The sequence below is a fragment of the Phaenicophaeus curvirostris genome, chromosome 10 (assembly GCF_032191515.1).
Source record: "Phaenicophaeus curvirostris isolate KB17595 chromosome 10, BPBGC_Pcur_1.0, whole genome shotgun sequence".
NCBI classification, from domain to species: domain Eukaryota; kingdom Metazoa; phylum Chordata; class Aves; order Cuculiformes; family Cuculidae; genus Phaenicophaeus; species Phaenicophaeus curvirostris.
In genome coordinates, this window is record NC_091401.1 from 18,193,260 (window position 1) to 18,220,687 (window position 27,428).

The 27,428-nt window shown below is 38.0% G+C and overlaps 1 protein-coding gene across 4 annotated transcripts in view; it reads left to right on the forward strand.

The window, feature by feature from the left end:
* TBL1XR1 (TBL1X/Y related 1) overlaps positions 1-27,428 on the forward strand; it is a 113,355-nt gene that overhangs the window by 80,135 nt on the left and 5,792 nt on the right. For 2 of the 4 annotated variants that reach the window (XM_069865308.1, XM_069865309.1), the window contains 13 exons: positions 11,808-11,910; positions 13,527-13,672; positions 15,118-15,337; positions 17,595-17,745; positions 17,945-18,086; positions 18,389-18,452; positions 18,554-18,651; positions 20,436-20,496; positions 21,701-21,822; positions 22,331-22,405; positions 24,818-24,945; positions 25,111-25,276; positions 26,144-26,245. In XM_069865308.1, the coding sequence (XP_069721409.1) occupies positions 11,853-11,910; positions 13,527-13,672; positions 15,118-15,337; positions 17,595-17,745; positions 17,945-18,086; positions 18,389-18,452; positions 18,554-18,651; positions 20,436-20,496; positions 21,701-21,822; positions 22,331-22,405; positions 24,818-24,945; positions 25,111-25,276; positions 26,144-26,245 (1,533 nt within the window). In that variant the 5' untranslated portion in view covers positions 11,808-11,852. The remainder of the gene's footprint in view (positions 1-11,807; positions 11,911-13,526; positions 13,673-15,117; positions 15,338-17,594; positions 17,746-17,944; positions 18,087-18,388; positions 18,453-18,553; positions 18,652-20,435; positions 20,497-21,700; positions 21,823-22,330; positions 22,406-24,817; positions 24,946-25,110; positions 25,277-26,143; positions 26,246-27,428) is intronic. The other 2 variants (XM_069865310.1, XM_069865311.1) reach the window with 2 other exon arrangements.

Here is a 27,428-nt window from a genome sequence, read left to right on the forward strand (position 1 = left end):
AATTGCAAAAGCATGTTTGGTTTTGCAAAAGGGTTTTTTTGTTTTTTTTCTTTTCATTTTTAAGCCCTGAACTCATGATGCTTGTTTACCTGCCTATTCCCACAGGCTCATTTCAGGCTACTTTCATAAACAGGGCTGGATGTGAAAATGCTTGAGTAAAGGAAACAGCATTGAGGTTTTTATCTGAGGGTAAAAGTTCTTAAGCTTTCTTTAAAACCCTCTGTTCATGCATAAAGCTGCAGTCAGTCATGAATTACACGTCTTTAAATCTTTTAGGTGAACTTCTTGGGGCTAGAAAGAACTTGTCAGTTTACATTTAATTGCATTCATGCTAGGCATTAGGATACGTTTCATGGCTGGAAAGAACTTTGAACATTAAGTATAGTGAATGTTGGCACATATTTTCAATACCAAATTCTGCTGTCCAACTGCAGTTAGATCCTCAATGTGTTTAGTATCTTAGAATCATACAATCGTTACATCTGGGTTAATAAACAAAAACATGTCTAAAGCACAGTGACTCTGCTATTAATATAAGTAACTACCAGTCTATCTGCCATCAGTCCACAATTCATGAGTAATACTTGTCTTGTCCCAAGTAGTTAGAAGCTATTATAAAAAACCAAACCAAACTCCTTGTGTTCTTGGTGTCATTAATTCATTGTTTTCCCTATCTTTAGGATGCTGTTTGCTTTATCTTCATCTCAATTAAAAAAAAAAAAGAAATTTTATGTATATAGATATGGCCTCCTCTTCAGTTAGTAGCAGGGTGTGGTGTAGTTGTAGTTGATTAATGGTCGCTAAGGCTAGAGGTGATATTTTTCCTTGTTGACACTTTATATATTCTTGACTTGAAATTGTAATAAATTGTAACCAAAGGATCTTCTGTGTGTTCTGTTAGGTTGTGGCTGTTTTCTCTTTTTTATTTTTTTCACCCCATTGTGGTATTTTCTCACATTTTACCCTTCATTTTGCAGAAACTGTAGATTTGGAGCTGTTAGTATTTAACGAAACATCTGCCTTAGGAAAAAAATGTGGCAGCTTTCACGCGCTCACAATTTTGGAAAAATTATTTCTTATCCTCAAACTAGATGCTGCCAGGGTATATAATTCCAAAACTACTTTCCTCATGGAAAAGGCATATAAGACTAGGCTGAACAGTGGGGGGACAAGCCGAGTTTATTTGCAAACTCTCTTCGCCTGCTCTGTGAACAGACCACCTCACTACTTTCTCTTACTCCCCTCCTTGTCCTCCTGCCCCCCTGCTCTAATGAAACTGCTTGTTGAAAATTGGTATTAACTTTGTAGGTGCTAAAAAAAGTGGATGTGAGGGTATTCGGGGTCATACAAGAAGAAGGGCAGGACAAACAAATGGATCCTTTGTTGAAAAGTTCTTGTCTGCGTCCAGACTAATGTAAGCGCGTTTGGTTTTAGTTTGCTTTTTGTTGTTCACTGGGAAAGACAAAACAGGATCCAAAGGCCTGCAGGAATTTAGGATAATTACATGATTAATGATAGCAATCTTAATGAAACGTCGCCTAGCATTTCATAAAAAAGATGGAGGTACCCAACCTTATGCCACTATGAGCTGTAGATGTCAGCGTGGTGCAGAAGGCTCCTGTGTCAAGATGCTGTTTGGCTCTGGCGGCTGTACTGGTTTCTGGATGTTATACTGGTTTCTGCACTTGTTCAGTTGCTGTTAAGTCTGATCTCTGCTGTGCATTATTACTCTGCGTAGGTGTAACTCCAAATCACCTCAATTTGTTGTTGTTATGGCAGCATTAAAAAAACCCCAACTTTCTAATCAAGAATAAGGGAACCCACTGCAGTGAATACACTGATGTGAGTCAGGTAAAGGCCTTTCTCCTGCAGGCGTATCAGGATGTGGCTCAGGGCACAAGGCTAAACAAACAAGGATAAATAAAATGAACAGGGCTTAGCTGGAATAGAAATCACTGTGGTTGAAGATGAATTAGATTGTATTCAACCACCAGAATTTTATTTGTGTGAAGTGTTGTCAACTTCCATGTTCTAACAGAAAGGTAGTGCAAGAGGAGCGTAGAAAAATAAGTAACTGAAAGAAACATAGATAAGGTCGGTGCTCTTGAAAGCAGTTGGAGAGATGAATGCAGGAGTGCAGAGTATGTGAAGGCAATGCATGCTGAAGACGTGAAAACCAGGGTAAATGTGTGACCATGGGCTCAAGATTGTATGTCAGATCGAGAGATGAAAGCCAGAAGATGGATCACCAGCTTGGAAAAAGTAGCTAGGACAGCAGGTAGAAGCTGTAAAAAAAATGACGGTACAGGGTCATGGAGGAGGAGTCCTTATGGAAAAATATCCGCAGTCAAGATAGGGATGCTGCTTCAGGAGTGCAGAGATACCTTTCCACAGATGGTTGTCAGAGCTACATATGCTGTTCGTTACCATCAAGTAGCAATATAGATATATTAATCATAACAAATAGAATCTGTTCCAGGATGCACAGTCTCTAATCACCATTCCACAAAAAGATTTCCAGGAAAAAAAACCCAAAACCACATACACCTGAAAGCCAACAAATTATGAAAATCTGTCCAAACTTTGTAGTTTTTTATTGACAAATAGGTAGCATTAGTCCAAGCTCAGAATGAATCTTTTTTGTAAGCCATCAGTATGCGGGTCAGCAGCAGCATAGTGAAAAACTGTGTCACTGTTAGTGCACCAGTATCCATCAGCTCAAGCAATTGATGTAGATGTAATCACTGTCTCTAATAGGAATAAAGTCAGGGTAATGGAACATTGTCACAGGATCAATGTCTTCTGTTTTGAAAATAAACCCCCTCAGCTTTGCCTTTGCATTTATGTACCAGCAGGCAACCACATCATTCAATTCAATTGACACAGTCCCTTAGAGGCCCAAGTGATCTATTGTGGGAACATCAGGAAAAACATATTGGGGGGGGAAAAATGGAACGTTCTTGATCAGACTTGCAGCCCATGTTATTCGGTGGGTTTTCCAGTGGTGAAAATAAGAATAAATCAGTTGAGAGCAAAAACTGAGCACATTATGGAGGTATTTAACTCCATTGAACTATTTAATCTCTACACTTTCTTGATCAAAAAGCTGGCACCAAAGTACTTGTGCTTATTTTCAATGATGCACGGTCCCACCTAGAAGATACTTTTTGGAAGTCGCTATTCCCCTCCCTTAGCTTCAGCAGAAGCCCTTAATAGGGTTCATTTTGACCAATTTGAGAGCTCTTCTTTATCAGTTATTTTCTCAGAAATTTTTACAGTTTGATCTAAGCGAGGATTAGTGGGTGAGCTCCCACATTCATCCATAATTAATTTTTTGCTGAGGCTTTAAAGCAAGACAGAAGATTAGCAGTCATATAGTCGCATGCTTAAAACTGGGTGCATGCTGAGGAGGTATACTGCATGGGAGAGATTTAAACCACATAGTGGATAATGCTTCTACTGGTTTTCATCTTTCTAGCACTTGATTCCAGCAATCTACTGCTATTCCGTGTCTAAATCTAGAGAATATTAGTAGGTCATCATATAGCACTTAGTAAAGCCATTTAACAATTTTACAAAGCCTCCTTGAGATAGAGTCTCTATTTTGATTGCAAAAGTCTAAATTTGTTTAAATTAGGTCCTCCTGAATGATTGTAACCTCTAAGGGACAGAATGGAAGCTCTACGGCTTGCTTAGTGTTATCACTCCTCCCATGATGGAGGAATATCTGCTCTTAAAGATGTATAAGAACTATCTCCATTTAAACAGTTTTCTAGTTATCACACAGACAAGCTGTGCCTGGATAAAAGTATCTATTTCATTGTATCCCAAACAGCTGAAAAGTCTTTAAAGTATCATAGTATATATATCATATAATGTGATTCCTTTTTGCTATTCTGATGCAGGAAATAAGGAGAAAAATCTCTCCCAAACACATCATTTTTTTTCTTGCATTGCACTGTAAGAAGGAAAAAAGAGATTTAAGAACCTAAAGAGCTTTGAATAGTGTCAGTACCAGAAATATCTCTGTGTCTTTAGTCTGTCTAGGGATTTTCAAAATATGGCTGCCAAGAATCACTGCATAATGCCCTATAGCTGTCCAGGAAGATGTATTTTTAACTCTAGAAAGTGTAGAAGTTGCAGCTTTGTAGCCATAACCCTGGAAATGTGATACTGAATATACTGTTGCTTGTGTCTTTGCTGTAACATCCGGAATCCCAGTCTCCTGGATCACCCAGCATATGACTTTGGGGAGGAGATTCATAGTTCAGTAATTAAATACTACTTTGCTCTAGGCAAAGCCAACAAATGGCCTTCATGTGCAGCTTATTTTGTAATAGTACTCAGGACTATGCTTGGTGTGTCTGGGGACTGTGTACTCAGATAAGTAACTATTATTTTTAGCCAAGGTTTTGGGTGGTTTTGGTTTTTTTTCTTCAGAAAATTTCAGACTGGCTTTGTCATCTTGTATGCTTCATGCTCTCAAATTGGCACAGAAAGACAGACTGTTGCCATAAATTAGGTCACTGAAACTGAAGTACGGAATACAAATATTTATCGCCTGAGCTAAGGAAAACATTTCAGATGAGGAAAGGAAAATTTATTTTTTTAGTATTCGAAACTGAAGCTGTATTCTTGAGATTGAAAGCAACGTACTAGACTCAAAAGTTGAACATGAGAAGCATCTCTTATTTTAAATTGCTAGAAGGAAAACTAGCAAAGCTTGATCATATGGAAAATTGGTAAGAAAGTTCATTAAGTAGAATTACAGATTTTTTTATGTAAGTTCACATTTAACATAGATTATTGCATCTTAATGTGTCCTTTTCTACTTTTAACAATAGCAAGTTAGAGAGACAGGTAAAAATGAAGAAAATGAGAACTTTCATTTTGAAATATATTACAACAAAGCTCATGCATTTAATTTAAAAACTGGTTTTCCTTTAAATTCAGAAGATTAGAAAGAATTCCTAGTTGCATTTTGTCAGATAGTAGGAGAACTCTATTAAGGGCTCATCTATATTGTGCCCAATACAATATTGGATCCCTGTGAAGATGTGAAAGAGCAAATAGGACTGTTTAGAGGAATTAGTTGATACAGTTAAAGAAACCTCAACCCTTTTCTTCTTTTTTAAGTATGAGAAATGTTCATTTTCGGTTGAAATTGATGTCCAATAATTCTTACTCAGAAGGCTGTGCAACATTGGTCATACGCTGCAGGCTTGGCATTTAGGAACCACTAATTTATGAATGATTTTTCCTTTACGAACTGTTTCTAAAGGGTTATACATAACTTTGGATGTAGTGTTACCAAGTTCTGCTGCCACTTGAGATAGGCTCACTGGGTTGGGGAAGAGCCTTCGGAGAACACTTTTTTTTGTGGCTGCAGCCACAGGCAACAGCATTTTGTGGAGCCCCAGATTAAAACTCCAGTTCTGCAAGGCCCTCACAGGGCAGATTTGGTATCTGAATGATGTTCTGCAAAAACCTCCCAATTCCAAGAATTTGACTGGTGTGAGTGGTTAGATTTAAGTAGTTCTCTTTTCAGTCTTCGGCACATCTCAGTTAATGAGTCAAAGCAGATTTGGTGGCATTGATGCCTCATCATTGTAATTGTATTGCATGCAGTTGGACAAGGGGTAGACTTCACTGTGTTAACTGTCTCCTGGGCTACGATGGTGAATTTATCCCCTGAGGCCCCAGGACAGCAATCACATACTGGCTGAGCTGAGCAAGCATGCTTGCCAGGCTTGAGGGACTTCCAGTGTTAGTTGCTAAGCTTAATGAAGAGGAATTGTGTGTTACACGCACAACTTCATTTTTATTTTTAAGAGAGGTAATACAGTTGTGAAGGAGAATTGTAATAAAACTTTCCAAAGGACTTGTACACACCTTCAGGATTTTAGGTGGAATTAAGATTACACATTCTCCGGATGGTTCATGTAATTTGTTGGATTTGTTTTTCTTTTTTTTTAACTATTATGGTCATGAAAAAGAGGAAGATTCTTAAGCAGCAATAAAAAAAGGTATCACTCTGTATTTGCACACATGCTAGCAACTTATTTGTCTGGACTTCTTGTGAAAGAGTTAAAAATAAAAGGACTAGTAACAATTTCTTTTGTATGAGACTTATTGTTTCTGTAGCCAGACTTGTTTTCCATGGATAAATGTAGCAGTCTGTTTATGTCTGAACATTAAACATTTTTCAGAGCTACCCAGAGCATTAGCTATTCCCCTTAACATATCCTAGTTGGTAACTAACTCATGATTGGGATGTTTTGGGAAATTATTGTTCACAGCAGCCTGCCAGGTGTTTGTTATCCTATCTAATTAGGATGTGTTAGAGCCCACCTAAAACTGCAGAAATGTTACTTTCTTAGGCTGCTGTTTGGTGCTATGATAAATCTAACTCTGGTAAATCTTCTATACATTATACAACTGGGATGAAGAGATACAAAGTGCTGATCTGATGTATAAACTTTCTCTGCCAGTTCAGGTTTGTTTAAAAAAAAGCACAACCAAAAAAGCCTATTAGGCGAGGAGCCATATCGGGCAGCATCTGTTCTCCAGCATTTGGCATGAGCCTGGAAGAGTACAAAGCTAGCATAAACATGTAGAGTAGAATAATAATTCGTTAGAAATGCAATAAGATCTGTACTGTTGGGCATCCATTAGCCTGCAGATCAGTGTTTGTGATAGTGGAACTTGATCTCATTATAACAGATTTTACTTGGAAATTTTACCCAGAGTATGAAAGTGTGTGAATCGCCCTCGAGGGCTGGAGAAGCCCCTGTGAGACCCTATATACTGGTGCATCTGAGTTACTGTAGGCATGTTACTGAAATGCAGGCACATTTTTGGTATGTGGAAGCTAATTCAGAGTTGATGTGTTTACTATGGGATAAGAAAACTCATTTCCATTGAAAAAGGCAGTTTCAGAATGTTTCTTTTTTGTGTGATTTCTGACGTTGATTCAGAGTTGGAATAAGTGGGTCACTTTGTCTAAAGCACAGACTGCATCTTGTCTGTGTGTGACCCGTGGCACGTCTAGTTCTCAAGTAGATCTTAAGGTCAGCATCTGCATAGACAGTTGACTTTTATTTTATGGCTGATGTGTTTCACGCCTGATAAATTAGGACTTCAGGGACTTTCTGTAGCAGCGTTAAAAATTACCTGGGATATCTTGAGACTGGTTCTAATTGAACAGTAACGTTATAAACCACAGACTCATCCTCCAGGAAGGGGATCCTACAGTGCCTTTGGCTCATTGGTTTTGGATGATCAAGGAAGAGCAGGGGGATGGGTTACCTACGCTATAATACAGTTTTATTGGCTCTGTGGAGTTGGTGAGCAATGTAGGAACATGTGTGGGGTGGGAGCTTAAGAAAAGGAGTGAACTTTGTTTTGAGCACTGAATATTGATCCTGGTGTGGTCCCAGGGTCTGGAAGCCCACGAGCAATTTGGGCATGGTTTGTAAGCCCTTGTGCACACTTTTTTTTTTTTTTTTAGCTTTTGTTGTTGTGGGTTTTTTTTTTTCTAATTTAATCCTAGTTTTACTGGTAAAGAATCTACTTCAAACGTGCTTTGACTTCTGAAGCTCAAACAAAAGTAGGGGCAAGTGGGAGAGGTTTCCTTTAAAGCGCATTAGGAACTAAAACAATAGTGTGGGTACACCAGTTTGCCGTATTTCCTGTAAATGCACAGAATGTTTTGAGGAAGACTTGGTATTTTTTTAAGGTCCAGAAAAAAAGGCCTCAAGAATCTTATTATGTTTTCAGAATTGCTTTGGGACATGCAGATATCTTGAAACATTTTCAATGGTCTGTTTGTAAATTGGGCCAGAACTTCAAGATTGGGAGGAATTATGTGTCATTTCCACTATTTTTTTATTATTTTTAATATTTTCTGTTATTTTATTGCTTTATCTGAAGTAGAGAGTAGTATTAATATCCTATTAAGTGCCCTAAGTAAGTAGCTGATGCACATGGAAACACAACAGACTCGGAGGAAATAAACTATCATTAATGAAGTAGATCTGCTAGCATGCAAGGTGTGTGCATACATGCATGGGTATGTACGTGAAGATTTTCTTCTTTTCACCCTTTCCTCCTCTAGTCGTGTTTCTGTTTCCATTTACATGACACCACTTCTAAGAAAACTTCCCCATCACCTCCCAGACAAGCCCTTGTTGAGGCATTAAGGGAAAATGGAGTTCACGTGGCTTGTAGGTTAGCAGGTTTGTTTTCTTTCCCATTCCTATTTTTTTTGGCGGACATCCATGGCAAGTTGTAACTTTAGCATGAAGGAAGCGGGTGGTGGTGTGTGTTGAGCCCTGAGAGCAACACAACCAGTGACTGGGGTCAGTAGGTTCCCCCTTCCATCCCGCTTCTGCTCCTTCACTCTCATCCCCTCACTGTCTCTATCTTGGGTTATTTCCACTGGTGACTTCCCAGAAAGCTACAAGCAGGAAGGAAGGAGGTGGCACAGCTCCTGGGGATGCCAGCAGCTCCCCCATCTCTTGCAATGGGGTACACTCAGCTCTGAGCTGCTGCTTCAGCCACGTGCACAGTCTGCTCTCGGAGCTGGAGATGCCATAGAATCATAGAATCACCAGGTTGGAAAAGACCCACCAGATCATCGAGTCAAACCATTCCTATCAATCACTAAACCATGTCCCTCAGCACCTCATGCTGCGGAGCCCTTTGCCGAGGGGTGGCTGACTTCGCCTGTTGGTTTTGAGGGTGAGCAATATAAGCTTGGCAACCAGTGGCAGTCTGGGTATCTTAAAATTTGTCAAAGGGAAAGAATTATTGTATCGTCTCCTATCTGTGCTTCTGCTGCATTTTCCCTTTAATGTGATAGTTTGCTTTGGAGCTGGGAAGAATGGAGGTTTGGTTTTGCTTGTTCTTCTCGCAGTTCCTCATATCCCTTTGCTGAATGATAGCTGGATGATGGTTGTCTCGGAGGCTCTGGCTCTGCAACTGGGCCTGTGATGAGGGTAAATGCAGAAATGACTTTGCAGAAAACTTAAATAAGCACCAAAAAAAAATAAAGAATGGATGAAGTAGTATCTTGATAAAAAACTAGAACCTTTTGCACCCTTTTCAGTTTCGTGTCCTCATTAGGCAAGCGTTGTACTTATTGAACACATTTCTGTGTTTTCCTAGTTGTTGTGATATAAAAACTAGTGTTGCACTGCCACCTCTTGATAGCTGGGGAGGGCAGCCTGTGGCAGTGCTCGTTCTGCCTCACCGAAGCATCCTGTGAAGATGAACCAGCCTTGAAAGATGAAACTTGTTTGACTCGTAACGCTTTTGACAGACAGGCAAAATGTTAGCTTTTTTCTTCTGCTATCCTGCTACGTAATGTGAATTTATGTGGCATCTCCACAATTCTGCTTTATGTTAAGAATGTGGATATTCTCTATGTAGCAAATAGCACTTTATAATTTATGCATTTTGATGCATCTTTTTGGATGATGCAGCAAGAATTTAAAAATTGGTAATGAACCCATTAAATAAACAATACTGTTTTGTGTGTGTAATGTAGAAAGGCTTCTTTACAAGCATTTTTAAATTTAATTACCTTTTCTTCTTAAGGGGAATGTTGTTTCTCTTCCTGCAGAAATTCTCGATAACAAGCAGTCGTAAATAAAGATGGTTTGTGCCAGGTCTGACAACAAGACATAGCTGAATAAAATTAATGCCTGGTCCTGCACATGGTAGAAATGGTAGAATTCCAATGTATGAAATGGCTACAAATGACATTTAGTTTCACACGCTTCTCAGTAAGTGAGCCCTCAAAGTATATTGTAATTTAGCAAGTATACCTTGTATATCAGGCGTTGCTGGGGGTTGTGAGTGTAGTAGTGTAGGTTACTATCAGTGTACCTTTAGAAAGTGTATTGCCCTAACTAGAAATTATTGTACTGGAGCAATTCATCTTCCTTTAGAAATGAGAAGGATTTAAGTAGCTCTGTATTCTTATTTATTTCCCTAAGAGTATCTTCCCCTCTTTGACAGCTCAGTAGGCTCAAGCTGCTCTGTAAGCATGAGATGTGGGTTTCTGTGGACATGTCCAGCTTGTTTCCCATGCAGGAAAACCCCAGCTCTGCCATTTCAGTCCTGCTGGCCTAAGCTGGGTCTGAGCTTTCCCTGTGCAGCTTTTGGATTGTGTCATATTTCCTGTGCCGTCTCCAAACGGGGTGGGCAATGTGAGCTACCCTCTCTCCTACCCCCAGCTATTGGCTGGGAAATTGGCTGTGTGGTCGTGCAGGTTTCTGGCATCCATGTGCTCATTAACTCAACAGGATTCATATTTAGTTTTGGGCAAATTCACTTCTTTTGATGTCTAGGTTCACTCTGCAGCCTCTCTTCTTCTTGTGTAGGTTAATTGGATCTTTCTTCTACAACACTGTGGGGCTTTAGGTAGGTCACATCTTGGAGAGCTCCTCCTGCTGTCAAATTTGGTTACAATTGACTGGTAAAATTAAAAAATTAGATAAAGAGCATGATCATTTTGCCCTATTTCTTTTGGAATTCTTACTAGGAGAAGATGCTTAGAAAGAACACGTAAAGGCCTTTGACTATTTGACAGCCTTATAATGCTGATTATTTTTTAATTGTTGTTTGCTGCTGTCTTCATCACTTTCCCACTTCGAGCATCTGTGGTGAATGGTCTGACCTTGTAGCCGTGTAGCTGGGTGTTAACAGGAAGAACTCTGTTTTAGCAATACTAGAAAACCTGTTCTCTAGTCCTTTTTTTTTAATGTCAAATCCAGGTCAGACTTTGTCAAATAACAGTAGGAAAGTTGCTTACCATCTTGGATTCTAGTTCTATAGAAGAAAAGGAAGGTGGTGGGTGGCTGGGTAGAGACCTTGAAGATCTATTGATGAAAAATGCTGGGTGGATACTAGGAGCATGAGATGGACCTTATGTCATACTCTCTTCTGGAAGGTGATGTTTTTACTTATTAGTAGATGTCATGGAAAGTGCAGGATTTTCAAATATTTAGAAGTCATGAGAATGTTCTCAAAAATGACAAGGTTAGAAAAAATACTGTATTCTGTCTCTTCATCTTCATGTCTTAAAAACTCTTCTTGCTTCATATTCGCAAAAGTAGACATAGTCTGATACTTTTTGTTAAATATTTACATTAATAAAATCAAGGGGAAAAATATATCCATCAATATGTTTAAAGCATTTTGTTTAAAGTTTGTCCCTAATTTCAAGAATTCCCTTTGCAAAGCATAAGTATATGGCAGAGGTGTTTTCTAATTTTTAGTGGGAATAGCTGGGCTTTCATTGAACAGGTACGGTTTTGTAGCCTGTATTACACCTTTTTACTTGAGCAAGAGTACCTGAAAATTGAACTAGATTAGAAAGTGTAAAAGTGAGAATTTCCCTGGATACCAAGTTCTTGATCTTTGTTAACCAGGCACAGAAAAATCCACATTTTGAGAAATGTGTTCCATATCAGTAATGTTGATTCAATGAAACTCATGCAAGTGTTTTTTAAAAACCTGTGAAATTAGGCCTTTCTGGTACTGGTAGTAAGCAGCGTAGTTCCCCAGTCCATACCATTATGCATCATTTGAGAATCCAGACTTTCAATATTTAATTTACTGACCTTTATGCTGCGGTGAGACAAATGACTTTTTAATGACTACAGTAGACTTATTTGCATTATAAAATAAAACCATTGTCTGTGCTGCCAGGGAGCTACTTGCTCTCTAAATATAGCATTTGTTGAGAAATTCGTATTACGTACTAAAAATATTTAATTGACCTACTTCTTTATTTTCAGGGTTGTGTCCTTTGTTGTGACCTCATGGTTTAACTGGGAATAAAGATGAGTATAAGCAGTGATGAGGTTAACTTCCTGGTATATAGATACTTGCAAGAGTCAGGTGAGTTTTTACAATTCTGGTTGTTAAACAATGCATAATTTATTTGGTATTCAGCTGGAATTGGCTTTAGCAAATGCAGACTAATTTAATTTTTTTGCCAGTAGGCATATGCTTCTGTCTGAACTGTTTCTTGGTGTTTCTTCTCAACAAGAGAGTGAATTCCTGCCAAGTTACCTTCTGTAACTTAATCAGATTCGGTCATTTGGAGTTTTAGATGGCAGTCAACCAACTAAGGACTTGCTTGATTGCTAGAAATGCATTTTCCTGGAGATAACTTTATCTACAGGTGACAATGACTCTTTTAACCATTTTCTTTGGGACTACTTGAAGACAAAAAAAGGATCACCACAAAAATACTGTTTTTTCCTGTTGTCATGGGATGATGGTGCTCACGTGAGCTGGTCTTCCATGGCCTGATTCCTTGCCTGAGTATGACTGTAGGAGGGCAGATGTTGCTCTGTTTCGAAGGAAGAAGTGGCAGCCACGACCAGATGACTCATATTGTTTGAATCTAAATACAGATGAACAGATTTTTTCACAGGAATGACTCTTAAGTTCTCAAAAGCCTCCCTCCCTGCAGGACATTTTCTTGGAGGAATTGTCCTTCATTGCCAGGCTAGCCTAAGCTGCTGCCTTCTTAGGAGGAAGAACAAGACTTCAGGCTTCTTGAAAATCCATTTGCCTGACACAACATCTGTCTACTGCTTATGTCCGCTGCTCATAGGTTTCTCAAGTTAAGACAAAGAAGCCCCAGAAGCAATGGTGACTGGCACAGTTTTTCAGTCTCTGCTTGTCAGAAGAAAACTGAAACTCATTGTTCTGCCTGAATTTACTGGAAACTATTATATGTTCTCATTCCAGTTGCAGATTGCTTTTTGTCACAGAAGCCAAACTTACAAAATTGCTTTATCTTCATCCGAAAGTGTGCAGGCAGCTTTGTAGTTACCTGGCTGCAAAAAAGGAAAAAAAACAAACAATCTTTAAGAAAAAATTCTGTGACAGTGAAGTTAATTTGCTGAAACAAACGTTTTTCTCTAGGTTAAATTGTGATCAAATAAATAGGAAGCAGCTACCAGTGCTGCACCACAAACTGCTTGCCACTTCTTATCAGTGCATAATACTGTGTAGTTCTAAGTGACCAAACACACACAATTGTGACAGCTCTGCATAACTGGTTTGTGTACAGATCCATTTCCCTTTCACGGGTAACAAATTGGTGAGTAAAAAAGAACAAGTGAGTCTTGATGTCTTGGATAAATATACTTTATGAAATACTGTAGTCAATACTATATATGTAGTTTTAGAATATATAAATATATGTAAATACTATTGCATGTTTTACATTTTTATATTTATTTACACGCGAATGTTTTGCCAATGATACTGTAATTAATAATTGCTGTGTTTATATATAAACTTAGGGTTTGTCTTTTTGTGCATTTAAACTAGAAACAAGTAAGAGGGAAACAACAGAGGTGTTTTGATGAATTTTTAGTTCATAAACATGCTGTAATTTTGTGTAAATTGCTTAGATTTGTAAAAGAAGATCCTGCATTATATGGCAAGTAGCTTTTTCTGTCTATAAAGCAGTTCTGATGTTTTTGCATTGTCTTCAGGGTTTTCCCATTCAGCATTTACCTTTGGTATCGAGAGCCACATCAGCCAGTCTAATATAAACGGTGCTCTGGTGCCACCAGCTGCTTTGATTTCCATCATCCAGAAAGGTCTGCAGTATGTAGAGGCAGAAGTCAGTATTAATGAGGTAAGGAGGCTTTACCTGCAGGAGCATTGTCCCCTTGCTTGCAGTAAGTTTGAATGTTAATATTTTTTCTTGACTTTCTTATATCCTATTTATCTACTTTTACTTCAGATTCCTTACTGCTGGTGTTCACCATGACTCCAGTGGTGGAACCAGAATGGAGTGACATTACTGGGTAGGGGTTCTGCCCCGTGCAGCCACACACCAGGCATGGTGTTCTGGCTCATTGCTTAAAGGTCCGTTGTCTGTAGAGTTTTTACCCTAATATAATGTTGTAGTAAATGCAGACAAGTGCAATAAGATAACAATTGAGACAAGTAACATCTTAATTTTTATTTTTGTGGACTTACACTAGGAAGGTGGGAGAGCACTGTGCATTTGAGTGATGTGTCATTATAATGAAGTAACGAGAGCCCAAAGGCAAGGTTTCCAAATAGAGAGAGGGTTTCAATTTGTGGCAGAAAGGATGAAGGTATATGCCAGTTTGCTTTTTGCCTCTGCCTGGCTAATTCATCTTGAGCAAGGTCTATTAAATTTGATGTTTAAATGGTTATTCCAGCAGTACAGAAAACTATGTATCTTCCTGCCTGATGCTGCAGATACTCGCCCGCAATTTCCATTCTCATTTATGCCTGGAAGATTAACAGCTTTTCTGTATGTCAGTTATATTATGGAAGGAAATGATATTTTTCACTAGTTCTGCTCTCTTTCCAGTCTCGTTTATGTCTTCTGTTTACATGTAGTTTTCGTAGTCCCAGTGAAGCAAATCTTTCCCCCTTGGAAGCCTCAGAAAAATAAAGCAAGTGATTGGAATAGAAGGAGGAGGCCCTATATTTATCACAAGGAATCCTTCTAGCTCCTAAAAATAGATCCTTACAAGGCCCTAGCATGTGTATAAGGGTATTTTTAACTGGGTCTTGTCCATTTCAGGATAAAGTTCTTCCTTGTTGTTTGAAGGCATGCCAGCAATGTTTAAAAAAAAGGAAGAAAACTAGTCAGCTCTCCATATAATGTGTTTATGGAAAGTATTAGTCTAATAAGATAGAATAACTTCACAAGCCAGTGACCCGATTTGCAATGTTTGCAGCTCTTCAAACAAACCATAAGATTTTGTTGCAGTCACTCATGCTTGAAATCATATTCATAGATAGTTTACAGTATTTTTGCTTTAGCAGACAACTTAGCAAACTGAAAGCATAAAAGTTTTGATTCCAGAAGCTGTCAGAAGCTTACAGTGACTTTCTTTGTGTATTTGTGGTGGCCACTTAACTTTAAACTAAAATTCCAATCCTAACCACAACAAAGATAAACTATCACTTCCAGCACTGTTTGTAAGCTGTTTTATTATATTAAATCAAAACTTTTGCTTTAGTTTTCCTTGGAATTTTTGCCTATAATGTTAATTTGTACTTGTTGTCTTTTTGTTTCCTCCCTCTGCTGTAATTTAGGATGGTACCTTGTTTGATGGAAGGCCGATAGAGTCTCTCTCACTGATAGATGCAGTAATGCCTGATGTGGTACAGACAAGACAACAGGCCTACAGAGATAAACTTGCACAACAGCAGGCAGCAGCTGCTGCAGCCGCAGCCGCAACTAACCAACAGGGATCAGCAAAAAATGGAGAAAATACTGCAAATGGAGAAGAGAACGGAGCACATACTATAGCAAGTAAGTTGAGACAGAAATGACCTTAATGACCTCATTTCTTTGCCATTTATCATGGTACAAGCTCGTGGTACAAGCTAGTAGAAAATGAGGTAGGTTTGTAGAGGTAAAAATAACCCTTTGGCTTTAAGAGAATACATTTGTCATAGATGACACTTAAACATATGGTCTCTCACATTTGTCTGCCCCCAGTTTGAGATCTGGAATTGCAGGAGAAGGTGCAAACTTCTGAATTCATTAATTCACAACATTCCACTGACCAGTCTCACTTCAAGTACTGCTCCTTTCCCATCATCAGCAGGTTTTTCATAGGACCCTCTAGGAGATCTTATATAAAGACAAAAAAAACATTGGAGGCAACTCTTTAAATATAGCATCTCGTCAGCGTTGGCCCCTGTACAAGGAATAAGGAGAGGAGTCTACTAACCCACAGCTGGTTAAAACAGCGTTGCTTGTGAAGCTCTGTGAGGTCCTTTTAACAGGTTCTGCTAACCTCATGAATCAGAAAGCAGTAACCAGTTCTCTGTAGGACGGACTTCCCTGTAGTGCTCAGATCGTCATGGTTGCCGAGACAAATCCTGTATCGTTTGTCCATTATCAGTATCAGTTTTCATTACTTGCTATTCAGAATCATTCAGTGCAACTGCTTGCAGGTTTATTTTATTCATTGGTTACATTTTAGTTGTGATTGGTGAAACAAGTGAGTCTTACTTATCATCACTGGTTAAAGGAATGTATCTTACAGTCATGCTTGGTATAGAAAGTTCAGGTCAGGCATCAAAATGTGATTTGGAAACTATTCTTCTGGAAGCCTACATTAGACATTTAAAAGAGGGAGCTCTTAATACACCTGAAGCAAAGATGTTTTTGAGAGAGTATTTGTATCAAGCCATATAAAAGTTTTGCATTTTATAGCTGGGTTTTACTAGGTTTTTTTCACTATTGTGTATGATAAATAAACTGGAAATATAATCCTTGGCTTAAACAAATAAAAGAATATTTACTTGTTAACTGTGAGTAAATGTAAACTTCAGATCTGTCACTGTTAAATGTGGTGTATCAGCAACCCCTACTGGCTGGTACACCAAATTGTACTGGCATTGATTCTCTTTAATTGAAGCAATGTTTTAGATGGTGCTCTGTCTTGACAATATGCATATTCTAATAGCCTTTTCTATTTTGTTTTGCATACAAACAGTGACTGAAACCCTTAATGTTAAATTAAGCAATATATATGAAATGGTTTGTTTATCCACAGTGTATAAATACAGAGCAGGTGAACTGTTGAGTGTTTATTGTATTCTGCATTTACATTCAGTGCGAATTTATTTTTAATCATAGAATCATAGAATGGTTTGGGTTGGAAAGGACCTTAAAGATCATCTAGTTCCAACCCCCCTGCCATGGGCAGGGACACCTCCCGCTAGACCAAGCGGCCCAAGGCCCCATCCAACCTGGCCTCGAACACCTCCAGCGATGGGGCAGCCACAGCTTCCCTGGGCAACCTGTGCCAGTGCCTCACCACCCTCATCCTGAAGAATTTCTTCCTAATATCTATTCTAAATGATAGATGTCTATCTAATGATAGACAGTGATTGATAGTAGCTGCCAAGAAAACAGTTTTCTCAGTGGAGTTGCCCCCAGTATGTTTTACAGAATAATATAGGTTTGACATCACTTCCATGCAGAAGGCTATGTATTGCCACGGCAATTGCTGATGCACTTTAAAAAGCTCTGTTATCAGTTTACCATATCACTAAATGTTACTAAATTAATTAAAGCCATTTTATAAATGAAGTGTCCAAGATGTAGATTTAAAAATCTGTTTGACTGCAATTGGTGAAAAGAGAGATTTTTGAAAATAAATGTGTCATAGATGTATTTTTAAAGCACAAGATAGTCTACTAACATATTCTACTACAGAGTATAGAGCCTGAAAAACTGAGTACTTCTAATGCATTTATTTTTTAATGTAGCAAAAAAAATTAACTTTTGGTCTCAATTTTGAAGTTTCAAAATTAAACCCATTTGGATGGTGAGATTTAAAAGGGCCAAGAGCTTTCTCACATTTTTAACACTCCCCATCTGTTTATAGTACTTCATAAATTGTAACTGAAAAAGCAAAGGGACATTTATGGCTTTGTCAAGTTTAGATCCCTGTAAATTGTGAATTAACTGTTATGCTCATCCCAGAAGAATATGACCCATATAGTAGTTAAAAGTATTGTCCCAAAATATTAAAATCCACCTCTCTCTACTGTTGTTTCCCATAATGCAGATAATCATACAGATATGATGGAAGTAGATGGAGATGTTGAAATCCCTCCCAACAAGGCAGTGGTGTTGCGTGGCCATGAATCTGAAGTATTCATCTGTGCCTGGAACCCCGTTAGTGACCTTTTGGCCTCAGGGTACGTGCATTAACCGTGTATGTGAGCAGTGGCAGTGCTCACTGGCATAATTTTTTATGTTAGTGCTAACAAGTTAAAATAATACCTACCCCCAAATACCTACATCAAAATACCCCAGTATTTGCTGTCTTGAAATGGATACCTTTGTAAATGGAGTGAATTGAAAGAAGGGTTTATATTCTCATCAACTGTTCTGCAGGTCTGGAGATTCAACAGCACGGATATGGAACCTCAGTGAAAACAGCACAAGTGGCTCTACGCAGCTGGTACTTCGACACTGTATACGAGAGGGAGGGCAGGACGTACCCAGCAACAAAGATGTGACATCACTGGATTGGAATGTGAGTAGAAACTACAGTGCTCAAAACACTCTGAGAAAATTGTACCTGTAAGTTTACATAGTCAAATTTTAAGTGATGGTGACTGTGCATCTTCTGCTGAGGCTCCTGAAATATTTCTGCTTTTGAGCTGCATTGTAATTTCTTGTATTGTGCTTTGGGTACTTCTTTTCTATAAGTTGTGGTTGATGGAATAAACATGATAAATCTTATGTGGATGTATTCTATGTGTAATTTGCTTTGTGCTCTTTAGCTTTGAGTTATACAGTAAAACTAAAGATATAAATTAACTATTTTGCTGACAGAGTGAAGGTACACTTCTAGCAACTGGGTCTTATGATGGCTTTGCAAGGATATGGACTAAAGATGGTAAGTGCAATACTTTTTATTTCTGCTATATTTTCCTGTATTGTGGCTCACAACATAGTCTTTTATTTTTTTAATGTATTCATATCAATATAAATTTTCAGGTAATCTTGCCAGCACCTTAGGGCAACATAAAGGTCCTATATTTGCGTTAAAATGGAACAAGAAAGGAAACTTCATTTTAAGTGCAGGAGTGGACAAGGTGAGATAATCTTTGGTAAAATTAAAATTCTTTCCTTCACCTTTATAATCTAATTGTAAACACAATAGCAAAACTATAGAAAGTAAGTAAATTAAACTAAAGGTATGGGACATAAATATATACTTAAAAGGAACCTGTTGTGACAGCTGTGTTTCTGTGTGTTTTGTAGTAGCTTTGAGATATTTTAATTCTTTAGATTTTGGTGTCTCTGGATCTCTTGCCAATTAGGTTAGTGCAAGTCGGAAAGTGCCTCAAATACAGAATCACTAAACCTTTGTAAAACCAAATAATATAAAAGTTAGTGAAGCACTTCATGTGAAGCCTCAGAAAAAAAAAATCATGTGGGAGGAATAGGTTTAGGCTGATTTGGATATCAGTCAAGCCTGAGAATGATTAAAAAGGTTAGTGCTGGAATATTAGAAAAGACAGTATATCTGACTGGCAAGGTGCCACTAGTGTAATGCCATGAAGTTCATTGTTTAATTATGTTTTATTTCACATCTCTAAACAAACTTAGACTCACAAGGTCTTTAAATTCAAAGCTGTTGTTAGCATGAGAGATTTTATGAATGGAAGGGAGACTACATAGTGCTGAAGAATAGACTAAAGGCAGGTTCAAAGAGTTTAGGTTTTCCGCTGTAACGGATTTAAGGTGCGGAAGTAAATACAGACTTTTTGTCAGTGAGACTGTCAAACTGCAAGTTCAGTAAGATCACAGATCTGCAACACTTAGAAATAGCAGTGTCACTATAAAGTAGTACATCTTCTCCTTTATTTATTATCTTTTTTCATGCATGCATTTAACCTGGTTTGCTTTAGTGCCCAGCTTTATTAATGCTTGTGCTGGCACAAAGGAAGGAAAAGAAAGTATCTCAAAGCATGGAAAGGATGGGTTTCTTCTTTTGGCATCTGTGATAGTTATGCCAGGTTTAAATCTTTATGGGAGTACAGTTGTAGAAACTGATTTGCAGAAAATTATTCTGGTGGAGGTAGAAGCATCATTTCAGTCAGTAAAGCTCCTTGGATAAAGCATTTGAGATTATACTTTGAAAAATATTCTGTTTTAGCAGAAAGATTGACCCAACCTTATACTTCTTTTCCATAAATAATGTGTGCTTAGTTCATCCTTCCACTGAATTCAGTGCAAAGATTTTCATTGGTTGTTGAGGTAGGTCAGGAATATCGGCATATAGTATAGTGATTACAAAAAAACTAGTTCTGTTGTGTAAGACTTTTTGTTTTGGTTTTGGTTTTTTTTGGTTTTTTTTTTGTTTTTTTTTTTCTCATCAGAAGGATATCAGAAGTACTGGCAGAAAACAACTCAAAACAAAATTACACCCTTGAATCAATTTTTTCATATTCTGAAGTACAAGATGAATTGTTTAAAGAAAGAGCTCCTTAGGGACAAATGAGTATTTGAAATTATGATTTGAATATACAAGTATTTGAAATTAAAATAGCTGTGTGGAGTGGATGACAAGAATATAAATAGGACTAAAAAGATAAATCTAATTTTTGTTTATTAAGAAAAAGCTCACAACTCCATTTTTCCCTCTAGACCCCACAATGTTGTGATAAAACAGCTTTCTAATGTTGCAACTTCTGCTTTTGTCTGTACATCTACCATTTCCTTTTGTACTGGGTAAATCACTAGAAATATGTAACTGGGAGCAGGTTTGGACAATGGGGAGTAGGCTAGGTAGTCTGATACATATGAATGGTGGTAGTTCTGGGGAAATTAGCAATTTGTACAAGTTTGTTTATTGTTTATCTGTTTAATACAGACCACAATTATTTGGGATGCCCATACTGGTGAAGCCAAGCAGCAGTTTCCTTTTCATTCTGGTAAGTCTTGAAGTTGATCATTCAGGATTATCATGTGAAAAGACAAAAGAGTGTTATTATTAAAATAAATTAAAAAATCTGAAGTTTATGGGACTTGTTTGCACCATTCTGAAGTCTTACAGGCAGTCTTCCTATGTCAGCCCCCAGATTTGTAGTCTTGAGAATGTAAACAACAGTAGAATTTTTCTGATTTTATAACTTCAACTCAGTTTTATTACAGTTCTATGAAAGTCATAAGAGATACTCCAAATATTACAGACTTTCTGTAGTACAGTGGCAGACAAATTGAGTGGGTGGGCCATGAAGGGTTTGTCTTTGTCAGCTAAGGACTGCATTTGTCATCTTCCTGCTAGAATAATCCGAGCTCTGCATCCCATTGTTCTGCGCTGCCTGCTGTGCTGTCCCCAATTTGTTTGGCCACCAGCCAGCTGAAAGGCTGTTCTCTGGCTAGCTGGGATGAGAGTGCAGCCTCTCAGGAGGTCAGACAAATTGTTTTGTGGGCTGCATGCTGTGCAAGCCTGCTAGAATCAGCTGGAAGATGGCATAGAGAGGATGATGAACGTGTCATTGAAGGGCTTTTATGAAATGTGCCTTGTTTCCTCTTTTTATTACACTCACACTATATTTTCAGTGGCATGACAACAATCGAAACCATCAAATTTTTATTTACCCCAAGCAATTCTGTTTGCCATCTGCCATAAATATCTTGGCTTAACCAAATGGAATATGTCGCCCATGACTAAGCTTCAAGCTACCACACCCTACAATGCTGGAATTAAAGAAAGGAAATAAATCATTACCTTTCACTGACTGCCATCTGGCAGCGCAAGCATGGACTGTTAGTGGAGAGGAGCTTATGTATGATGATGTGTGAAGTTGCGGGAATCTGTTCCTCCTGCTGACACTTGAGATTTGTTTTTAGATTACACAACTATGGCTTGTCCTGCATTGTGTTCTACATAAGTGTTTCATTTCAGATATGTTCCATGTTTTAATGACTTCTTTTAAATTTTGTTTCATTCCTTTGTGCAAGGCTGGTTTTGGCTGCATTTCTCACTGTTCATAGTGTTGTATTATATTTCAAACTGCAGTAAAATTTATAGTTGCTTCCTGTTGGCGTTTGTTCTAAGGTGGTGCATGCTAAACTTGCAAATCAAACTCCTGCAGAATATATAACAAAGTTTTAAATTTCTTTTTCTTTTAGCACCAGCATTAGATGTTGATTGGCAGAGTAACAACACATTTGCCTCTTGCAGTACAGACATGTGCATTCATGTCTGTAAACTAGGACAAGATAGGCCCATCAAAACCTTCCAGGGTCACACAGTAAGTACTGGAAAATTAGGGCTTGCTATATGATGTTTTTTTAGATGAGAGACTGGGGGCTCGGTGTGCTTGTCAGTACGCAGCATTTGTGTAATGATTCTTCTTTGAAGAACAAGAACAATCAATAGGTGTATATAGACAGATGGTTGTAGCTCAGGTCATATGGTAACTGTAGTCTTTATCATTGTTAGCATAATTGTTACTCCCCTGTGCAGCTATTTTACCAGAGCCAGGTTGGCATAGCAAAAGTGACCTTTACAGGAAGAAATGGGGTAACCGAGACTTTTGCTCTGCACAGCCTTTGTTGTGTAAGAGCCTGCATGGGAAAATGTGATGAACGGGTAGGAAAAAGCTGTTGTTAATGAAGGCAAAGCTGGGAATGAAGATTAAATGTTACAATACTGACGGTTATACAAATACTCGTAACTGCTGTCCAACTTTATCTCTTGTAAGCTGTCATTTGTAATGGAAGTGAAGACTCCAACTTACTCTCACTGTTCAATTTTAGAATGAAGTAAACGCAATCAAATGGGATCCAACTGGTAACCTTCTGGCGTCCTGCTCTGATGATATGACTCTAAAGGTAACAGGAGTTCTGGTGCTTGCTCTTACCTTTGTAGGACTCTGGACTGTGCACCATTAGCCTGGACGTTCCAGCAGTATCACAGTGCTTGCCATGTTGTCTAATATTTGTTCTTTTTTAATATAAAAAGATTAGGCAATCCTAGCAAATCCTTGTTAATCAGAGTCAAGCTTTGGTCCAAAGAACTTGTTACAGGCTGCCACCCTGAGACTTGGAACATGATTTATTAGGTGTTTTTAGCTGTTTACAGATTCAGGTCATTAATCATTAAGTTGTCACGCTTGGTGGTTGCTTTTAGTTAAAAGGAAGAGTTGGAATGCCTGTCATGTAACACACAGAAGAATGGGTTACTAGCTCCTTTCCTGATTTTCTTCTGTTTTCCTTTTCCAATTTTTTCTAGTTTTCCAATTCATGAGGAGTCATTCTACAGTTTTCAATTACACTTAGTTTTCCTCCAAATAATTCATAGCAATATACTTTCTTGTAGAATGGAGGCAAACTTGTGAATGCAGAGGATGCTGTGACTTATGCATATGACTTCAAGGCACATTAGAGATCCATACAAATGTACGAGCAGCTCAGATGCACTAGAAGAAATGAGATTGTTAGTGCCTGATAGGTCTGTGCTGTTTCAATGTTATAGATGTTTCCATTACTCCCGTACTCTTTTATATGTAGTGGGTGTTCTAGCACTATGTTTGATAGACTTTCAGGGTATGTTCTTTTTATGCTGAAAGTGCTGTCCTGGTAGTAGCCCTCAAGACACGTATTTCCATCTCACTCACTGTTGTGTAATCAGAGGTAGGGAATGGCTGAATGAGTAGCCAGGTATCCCCTCCTGTGCTGGCATACAGTCAGGCACTTGCAATGGAAATCACCTTATATAAATATAAACACTTAAACATTAAGCCTCTAGTCTAAAGCCAGATGTCTAGGCATCTTTTAGTCAATAGTGTCTAGCACCACTGAAGAGCAATTCATATTTTCCTAGGTGTCTTAAGTCAAGTGTGATGAGTGAGTAGACTGCTGAGAGCATCAGTTGTTCTCCATTTGCAATGGATGGAGTCAAAATACCTGGCTTAAGCTAGATAATTAGTACTTAGACAGCTGAAACTCAAGTGAGATGAATTCCAGCCTAGAGCTCAAGCTGTTGCTGCTGCTTTTCAGCGAGTAGAGAGGTGACAACTGGAAACATGTCGCCATTTGTGCATTCAGGCAATTGACTTCTTGGTTGCTGTTTTGAATTCAGCCCAATCTGAGAAGAATTTTATCATTGTGATCAGGGTTAACTGGAAGACTAATTGCTTGCAGATAAGTCTACACATCACAAATCACTTGTGGTTCACTTATATTCGTTGCTACCACCATTGAAAAGTCAGGTTTTGAAGCCTGTGGAAGATGCCTAGTGATCGATTGATTGATTTTTCTCTCTTGTGATGCCAATTTGATATTCTCTAGGGCATCTAATATGGACTCTTCTATACTATTTTCGAGAAGAGAAGCTAGATTTTGATCTTATCAATTTAAACTGGAAATACAATTTTAATTCTCTCTGCACATTGAAAATCAATTTTCGTTCAGCGAAGCACCAGTTCTGAAAAGGATCATTCATTTAAACATTTAAAGCCCAATTGCTTCTTAAATACAGTTGAGCTTAAACATGCTCCTGTTAGCTTTTTTTTTTTAACAAGAGGTGAGCTAATAGCACTATTAAAGCAGATATCATTAAAAAAAGCATTAGGATGATTAGCAACTATATCAAGTTTCACATCTAGGAAAAGGTATAAAGGCCTTCCAAACCCTCTTCCGTTTGCAATGCAAACTCTTAACAGAATGATTTTATTGTGTTTATTTGAAGGTTATCATGCAGGAGTTGGAGTCCCAAGGAACTCCTCCTTTGTATGAAGTACTGAAAAAACAGCTGGCAGTGCAAATCCTAATAAGCCAAAAAAAAAAAAAGCAATAATATTTTTTGCAGTGTATGAAAACAGAAAATATCTTTACTATCCCTTTATTTCACTCAGTCTGTGTAGCAGGAAGTTCATTTAAAAATAGGACTGTGATATTTTGTCAACTCAGACATGAACATATACATATTGCTCGTCTCATTTTTAGCATCTGTTATCATCCCCACACTTTTCAAGGGTCTTGTAGTTAGCACATGCAGATTGGTTTCTATAGACAGTACCTTTATTCCTCATTAACTCCATCAGGTACTTGGAACTCTAAGGATGGAGGGTACTGGAATAATACTTGTCATAATTTATTCTAGAAACTCAGCAATCATAAGAAATGTTTTGAGTTGTATAAGGTAGCAGTCAGGCTGCAGACAGTGAAGAAGAAAGGTGTAAAATGTATTTTGATTCAATATCGTCCTAAATATCTTTGTGTTTTCTTCCATATTTATCATAGATCTGGAGTATGAAACAAGACAGTTGTGTCCATGATCTACAAGCACACAACAAAGAAATTTATACTATCAAATGGAGTCCTACAGGACCAGGAACAAATAATCCAAATGCCAATCTCATGTTAGCAAGGTACTATTTTAATCTTATTTTTAAACGCCTGTTAAGCATTCCTTTTAATTCACTCTTCATATCACAGAATGTTCTGAAGCATGTAGGATACTTTATTGTGTTTATATTAGCAACAAAAATATGTCAGGATGAGATGTAATTAATCATTTTTTTTTCCCTTGACAGTGCATCCTTTGATTCCACTGTTAGGTTATGGGATGTAGACAGAGGAATTTGTATTCATACTCTGACAAAACACCAAGAACCTGTGTACAGTGTAGCTTTCAGTCCTGACGGCAGGTACCTGGCCAGCGGCTCCTTTGATAAATGTGTACACATCTGGAACACACAGGTATAGCTCTTCTTTCAGTTTAGAGTTGTGCATTTTGGTCTTTTTCCATCAGCCCCCCTCCAGTGCTTGTCACTCCATCATGTTTCAGCCATGAAGAGCTTTGCCCTTGCTAACACGCTAATTCACCTTCTTTTTGTTCTAAGGTTACTTCTGTTGATGGATGCACTTTTAATTTCTCTCATTGTGTGCTTGCCTGTGGTGAAGTAATAATTGTCTTTATCTTTACTTAGCAAAATAAAAAAGAAAATCAAACACCACCACCACCCCTTCCAAAAAAAGACAAAAACCCCACCACCAACAGAACATATTCAACAAAGTGTCTGCATAAAATGTTGCATTTAGAAATTCTCTGTTAACTCTGAACTTCAAACTCCCAATTAAACAGGTTTGCTGTGAAAAATGATGACTGGATGTAGACATTCAAATTTGAAATTCATTGAATTTCACTGAAAAACAAGAGAATGTAAAGTGAGAGAAGATGTTGACAACAATGTTTCTACATGACCTTTTAGGAAAGATGTGATTACTTGTTTGGCAAAAAAAAGAAAGGCTGATTGTGAATGAAAGTCTGAAGACCTTATTGTTAGGCAGATGTGATTGCTGGCTACTGGGAATTGGATATTAATTTTTGAAAGGCTTATTTCAGTAATTGGAAGTAGTCATGGCCGTCCCCAGTTTTCCCTGTCAAACACAAGAGATCAAGATGCGATAATTGTGTTTGTCATGTCCTTTAGCGCATTGCTGAGATTGTCCATGGGTCTCATCTGGCCCATTTCCTGTGAGAATTTCAGCTTTTAAAAGCAACGGGGAAGTTTCACTACTTGCTTAGATTTTGTTATATTAATTACATGCTTTGTGCCTTTTTAGACAGGTGCCCTAGTTCACAGTTATCGAGGAACGGGAGGGATTTTTGAGGTTTGCTGGAATGCAGCAGGAGACAAAGTTGGAGCAAGTGCTTCAGATGGTTCAGTAAGTGCAGCTTAAATTTTCCAATATTCTAACGAAAAGCATCTTTTAGAAATCTTGATTAACAATGGAGACAAACTTCCTTCTGTAGCTGAAGTTTAATCTAGCCAGCTCACATGTAGATTTTGCACATATAAGGGTGCTGTAATGTTGAAGGGAGACTATGTCTTTATTCCAGCTTAATGCATTACTATTCTAAACCCTCCCAAAATCTCAGAAGGTGAAGATGCCTCTAATTTATATTTTCTGTCCCTACTGGGGCTTAGCATGGAAATGTGTGCATTGAGGCTGGTCTTTTCATTATAGTCTCGAAAAAAGTTCAATTTTGCCTCTTTGCCCTTCTCCAGTGAAAGTGTTCATTGTAGGTGGCGACATTGTAATGTATGATAGGAATGAAATATCTTCTGCATTGCATTTAACAGAAAGAACAGCAAAACAAAGTAGAAATTTCTGAATACTCATTATTAAAAAGTTCCTGAAAATGACAGGAACTACATGTAAATACCAGTCTGTTTGTTGTGTAGAAGACACAGAATAAAATCATATGTTTAATCAAGAATCCACCCTCAATCATCTCATAATGGTGGATTGTAGCATCACCTCCTAAGTCTCCTGACATTGTCCTGCAAAGTACTGCAGTAAAATATATACACACAGTTCTTCAGAACACATTGATGTTTGCTTGCTTCTCTTTTGCCGTGGCAAAATTCTCTTTTCTTTTTTCTTTTTTCGTGGCAAATTCTCTTTTCTTTTAAAAGAAAGGAGAATATATCCTAAGGAAAAGCAAAATTAGAATAAAATAAGAGTGATAAAGGAATTGTGTTTTGAAGTGGTGAAGCTTAAAATAACAAATGTCAGCAAAAAGCAGTCCTTTGTAGTCCAGAGTTTCAGGTAGCGTCTTAACACACATGTCAAAGTGTTCTCCTCTCCTGCATGCTCCATGCTGGTGAGATTGCGTTGTTAGTGTTCAGAACAGAAAATAGGAAGTCCTAAATTTTAAGTAGACTAAATTCTAGAGAATTAATTTTGATCGGTCTTTCATATCATTTTAGTCTTAGAAGTATAGACAATCTCATAAAAGGAACAAAATCTCAAGGCATATCCTGAGTAGAAATGAATCATTCCACCCTAGGTGATGCTCTTACTTGTATGCTGTGTAACCTTTCCAGTCTTCCATTTAATTTAA